Source organism: Pteropus vampyrus, unplaced genomic scaffold, assembly GCF_000151845.1.
Source record: "Pteropus vampyrus isolate Shadow unplaced genomic scaffold, Pvam_2.0 Scaffold143, whole genome shotgun sequence".
NCBI classification, from domain to species: Eukaryota; Metazoa; Chordata; class Mammalia; order Chiroptera; family Pteropodidae; genus Pteropus; species Pteropus vampyrus.
Window position 1 is genome coordinate 4,114,893 of NW_011888924.1, and position 6,000 is coordinate 4,120,892.

The 6,000-nt window shown below is 40.4% G+C and overlaps 1 protein-coding gene across 4 annotated transcripts in view; it reads right to left on the bottom strand.

The window, feature by feature from the left end:
• Positions 1-5,965, bottom strand: part of TLK2 (tousled like kinase 2) — an 88,234-nt gene extending 82,269 nt beyond the window's left edge. For 2 of the 4 annotated variants that reach the window (XM_023535629.1, XM_011368561.2), the window contains exon 1: positions 3,957-4,042. In XM_023535629.1, the coding sequence (XP_023391397.1) occupies positions 3,957-4,037 (81 nt within the window). In that variant the 5' untranslated portion in view covers positions 4,038-4,042. Of the gene's footprint in view, positions 1-3,956; positions 4,043-5,832 lie in introns of those variants that run through there. The other 2 variants (XM_011368560.2, XM_011368559.2) reach the window with 2 other exon arrangements.
• Between the last annotated feature and the right edge of the window lie 35 nt (positions 5,966-6,000).

A 6,000-nucleotide genomic window follows, 5' to 3' on the forward strand; every position in this document is an offset into this window, starting at 1 on the left:
GTAGTAGAGAAAGTTATCATCAGTTGGTTAAACTTCTTTCACAAGTCAAATTTGATCATGTAAAGTAATCATGCATCAGACTCACAATTTATAAGATAGGAAAAGAAATTATTTTTCTTTAAAAAGATATCAAAAATCTTTTATGTGGTATTACTTAAAGGTATATGATCTTAAAAAAAAAAAAAGTTTATGGTCTTGCTTCAGGTTCTATAAAGTGAAGGCTCTTATTGTGCCAAAACAAACTGTCCCACTTTTTCAAGGGACTTCTCATTTCGCTCTTTTCAATAGCATCCACGTACTTCATAATCCTTTTATTCAATACCAATGAAACCAATGACATGAGTCAAAAAAGTAGGTTACAGTGGGGAATCTAAAAAAAATGACATCTTAAATATATTTTTGAACTTAAAGTACATAAACATATATTCTGTTGCCAGTCTTTTGATGTAGGCCTTCTGAGTTATCGAGCCACTGACTGCAGTTAATCTACACTGTCTTACATAAACCACACCCATAATGCATCATCTACAATTTCCAGTTTCGATTTCTTCAAGTGAAGAGAGAACTTAAAAGATACTTGCCAAGGATGTAAATGAATAATTCTTCCAGATTAACTTAGTTTTCTTTGAATCAACAATTCTTTCATTTTAGTCATAAATCACTGGTTTACATAATTTTGTATTAAATCATATAATTATATTACAAATGCAAGCTGTCATGAAATGATCCTTGGTGAGCCTATGACTCAACTGGTGGGGGCAATGCAGTGGGCATAAGTCAGTGTGTCTTATAAAAAGAACAGCGGTTTACTGACTAGTATCCCTAGGATACCTATGAAAGATCTAAATTCAATTCTTACTGCTTTTATTGTACATGGAACAGTATCTGGCACATCATAAGTACTATATATGTATTTGCTAGTATATTAGCATTAAAATTCAACTAGGTACAGGTAACAGTGCACGCAAGGGTGAAATTCCACCTACTTTACAGTCTCCAGAATCAGAGACTACCTGTGCTTAGATTGCCAAAAGGGAGCAGAGAAAGGAATATAAACTGCAAAAACATGAACATAGGGGTATAGTCAGTTTCACATCACTAAAAGTGGATTATCCAGTGCTTAAAGGAAGAGATGTTAAAAAAGAACAGCTCATACGGCAGGTCAGTAAGAAATGCAAAAGTAGGTTCATATCACAATTTAAGCCCTTGCTCCAAATGGGAGAGCAGAGTGACTTTCATCTCAAAAATGCTAACAAGATGGATACAGGGCCTCCTAAAAAATGGCAGCTAGAGGAAGAAAACCAGCTACAGCTTCTTGGTGCACATGAGGCTACTTTCTTCTATCATCAACTCACTAATGACAGAAAACATCAATCTCTTAAACAAAAACCACACAGTACATCCCAAAGCACAAGACAAATGCTTTTGGTTTACCAGTTATTATAAATTAAATATGCTAACAGAAAAGAAACTAAATGCATATAAATAAAATACACAAGAAAATTTAAAAACTTGCAAATAAAAACCCTAAATATAAATAAAGAGCAACCTAAATGTAAGTAATTAATATGGTGGTTTGGCCATTTCGTTTTAGTGTAGGTTTTGTGATATATATCTACTTTGCAGGTGTGAAAAACTTGAAGCAACATAACAGAAGATCTATAATAACCAAGAAGTTCAAAGACTGCAGCTACTTAAAACACTCCTGTCCACTAGGAAAGAATCCACAGTGGCACTGCCTTTCTTCCTTCTATGGACATCAAAAAGTACTGAAAATGTTATGAATAGTTTGGAGAAACTCAAGAGACAGTCCATGAGGCCGCGCCAGTCCCACTAGATGGCACTATCACGGGAAAGTCACTCTGCTCTCCCATTTGGAGCAAGGGCTGCAAGCTCTCTTGATCTTTGCAAAACTGAAAGCTGTCATCAAGACAGTGACACCCTCACTGGGAAATTATGACCCATAATGAGGAATTCAAAAGTTGGAGGAGGAGTTTTTCCAAAAGCACCTTTTCTCCCAGTACCATGGCCTCCTCCCCACTCCTATTTCAAATCAGTGGTCTGTGAGATACAACACCTTGCAGGTAAAAGTTGTACGAAATAGGAGATTTTCTTTTCTTCTTCCTAACTCCACAAACTACAGAATAATTTACTTTTTTTTGTTCAAGTTTCTTTGCTATGGGGGGAGGGATACTCTCTTGCTAGTCCCCAAATAATGAATTTATTGTAATCAATATACTTACCATGGATGGAAATGTCAAATAACATAAAATTAATGCCATAAAAACATCTGGATAAAAATGAACATCTTTCGCTATATGTTAAAGGTAAAATTTCCTATTAAAAAGATCATCAGATTGTTTTCTGACACATTAGTTACATGATAAGTTGAGCCTGGGCAGCAAAATTCACAATGTCACTCATTCTCGTCACTTATGTTCTATGCCATCAAAAGTATACTTGGATATAGCTATCAAGAACCTAAAAACAGGAGGAAAGTAAAGCACCCTAACAACAAAGCCCACTGAGTTTAAACTATGTACAATCTGAATACAAACTTACTTTTACTCAGTTAAGTGACCATTTGAACAGACAGATTTGGATATGAGCCTTCTGCTGAATTCTCCAGTTAAAAGACACATCAAAGGTCATTAAGTTATCAACTGAATCAGAGATCAATGTAACTCTTAAATATAGTGCTCACTTCCTCTTGAAGCTACTTCACCTAGATCAAAGTATTTACATTTACAGATATAACTTCGATATATAACAACAGTCCGAAGTAAAGCTCTCTAAAGTGCCCTAAAGTTAGTTATTAAAGTAGCCAAAGAAATCAAGAACTACAAAATGTGTAACAAACCCTATGTTCCCATAGCACCATGGCATAGCTCTAATACAGCCCTCATCACAGTATAGTCTCTGTATCTCTCGCTCTCTCCACAATGGGGGCGTGGAGGCAGTGTGCTGAGATGTCATCTCTAACACCTTGCACAATGCCCAGTATGCAGCAGGCACTCAATGTATGTTGAATGAACAAAAACTATCAAGCTATTCCAGCTCACCAAAATTATGAGACCTGTCAAAGCAACCAGTTTTTTCAACTAAACCTTGACAAATACCTTCTCCTTTAAGAAGCTACCAACTAAAACATAAGACTAACATCTCCGTTACCATGAGAAATAAAATTTCTTGAAAAGCACACAAAGAAATGTATCACATGAAGTCAGAGGTCAAAAAGTCAGTCTCAAGCCTACGTAATGAAACAATCTTGGGTTGGTGAAGCTTTTAAATAAAACACCATAAATATATTTTACATATTGTATTAAAATCAAATATATCCTATGAGAGCAGCAAGGTGAAGTAGCAGGTAAACAAGGACATACAGGAAGCCAATACACTGCTTAACACCTGCCCGTTAATGGGTACTTAATCTTATTCTATGCTCCCAGAAAATAAAAAGAGTGAACAAGAAGGAAAAATACGAAGTGAAAGAAAGCAGTCTGGGGTGCAACCAGGAGGAATCTGCTGAACTGCAGATCTGAAGAACTGACAGACTTAGCAGAGACAGATTTTTCAAAACTCTACCATGTAACTATCCAAAAAGTCCAGAGTAAGGAAGCTATGCCAATATCTTTTAATTAAGTTTTCTTCTGAGTGACTGAGGAATTTTGACAAAATATGGCATAGAATACACGTCCTGTTAGTATCCTTGCAATAAGACCCATGGGAGACCTCTCCCATATCAGAGGGGAAAAAGCAGCATATACTCCCATACAGAATACCTTCAAATGTACTGCTAAATGGTTGAGATAACTGGTAGGATTTAAAAGTTCATTGGAACCATGAGCCAAATCTTCTCTCCTACAACCTATCAGTATGTCTATCCAAATTGCCCTTAATTGATTTTTAAATGTGTTTAGACTATGAACAGTGTTCATTATCATCCTTTTACTCACCTTACTAACACCAACTCCAGTAAACCTGGCCTCTAGTAATTCTTGCCGTCGTGGGTCCAGGCTATGCAATTCTTCCATCATTTCTACTGAAAAAGAAAAAAAGTAGGTTTTAAGATCATAAAAGCTAAAACATGAGAAGCCAATTTTTATATATAATAAAACTCTTAGTAATTATTTCACTGAATGGTCACATACAGGTAAACCTCAAGTAAATATAGCATACAAGTGATAAACTACAATGTGCTGCATCAGATAGTAACACATTCAAAGTTATAAAGCAGCTCAGAAGTCCTCTTCTGAGCACCACTTATTCTTCTCTCAATCTGATTTGATATCAACAGCAAAAACCCTCAAATCCTTCATATACTCTCTGGAAAAGTTGAGCAAGGACTAGCCTGCAAGAAAGAAAATTCTATCAACCTCTGAATTTAGCTAAGTAATTTTAGCTATTTCTTTCCCAAACACACAGGAACTAGTTTTTAAACTAAAAATATTAATCATTAATAATAATTTCATAATAATACAGCATAAATCAGATGTTATAATTAACTTCAAATAATGCTATTATACAGCTCCTTTTCTGTAGAACTGAGTGGCTCATGAAAAAAAAATTATTTTAAATTTAATAGAGAACCCTTGGTAAAACCATCAACCTGCATTCACTCAGAAAATTAGTATAGCTTCATAACCATTCCTTTACAAAATCTTCTTGTGACCACTCCCTGAAGCAGTAGGTTTCTCTAGACATCTGCTTTTAGCACTCCTTCCAAGCAGGGAGGGGCAGGAGGACACCATTTTTATACTCCTTCCATGACCAGTTAATGCACAGGCTACTTTCAGCAAATACATTCATCCTTTGCAAGAGACCAACTCTTGCAGAACCCATTGGATACCTCTCTGTGGAAAAGGAACATACAGCATTACACAGGACCCCTTTCGACATATTAAATAGTTGTTGGAATGATTGTCATGATTTAAAAGTTCACTGAAAACATAAATTAAACGCTCTTCTGCAATCTAACAACTCCACAATTTCCAGTAACAACCCCTGCAAATCCTCCAGTTTCATTTCCCTTCCTGGATTGAGAGCTTGAGGCAAAGGGGAATGAAAGGGTGACAAATTAAAGTTTCATCCATACATACAAGTGCAGGTTCGAGAAAGAATTAGGAAATTCTCGGAAGGGTAGAAAGACATAAAAAGGAAAAGAAAGAAAAAGAGGATTGAGAGTGTTTCTCCAAGTGGCCTTCCTCGCGTGTCGCCCTGCCCTAATCGAGGCCAGAATCGCAGAGGTTGCAGTCTCCCTCAAACCCCAGGGTCTCTCGAAACATTTCCTAAACCTCCATCTCCAGGCCTGACCGGGAAAATGACACCCCAGCGGTTATTCCATTTAATGTCAACTCATGTTGAGGAAATATACACTCTGTCTCATTCCAGCGGGGCCTTGGACTGGGATCCTCCCAGTAGCTCACCGCCGGGAAGCAGGACCGATGGGGCCTGGTCCCCGCGCCCCTTGCCTCCCGCCGGCTCCAAACTTTCCCCAACTCTAGGCCCACCTGTCACGGAGGGAGGGCGGGCAAGCTCTCGGGGGCGCCCGGGAGGCTGCCGGGGCCTCCAGCTGCCCAGGCGCTCCCCTCTCCCTGCCGGCCGCCGGTTCCACTCCCAGGCCGGGGCCGCCTGGGCCTCCCCCATCTTCCGCTCGGCCCCTCGGCGACCCGCAGCCCTGGGGGAGCCCCTCCCGCTTCAGCGCCCAGAAGCTGCGGTCCGGCGCTGGCCCCCGGGTGGGCCCGGTCCGCAGCCTCCTCAGCCGAAGGGGTCCCCCGGACGGTTAATGCCCCAGGCCTGGCGCCCTCCCCCGCCCGGGGCTCAGCCTCTCACCTGCCGCTGCTGCCGCCGCCGCCGCCGCCGCTCCACGCTCCTCCAGGGAGGGGCCCCGACCCGACCCGGCTGCGGACCACTCTGCTCTCCCCCTGGGCAGGCCCGGGGCGGAGCCGGGGCCTCTCCTGAGCGCCGGAAAAATACGAAGTGAAAGAAAGCAGTCTGGGG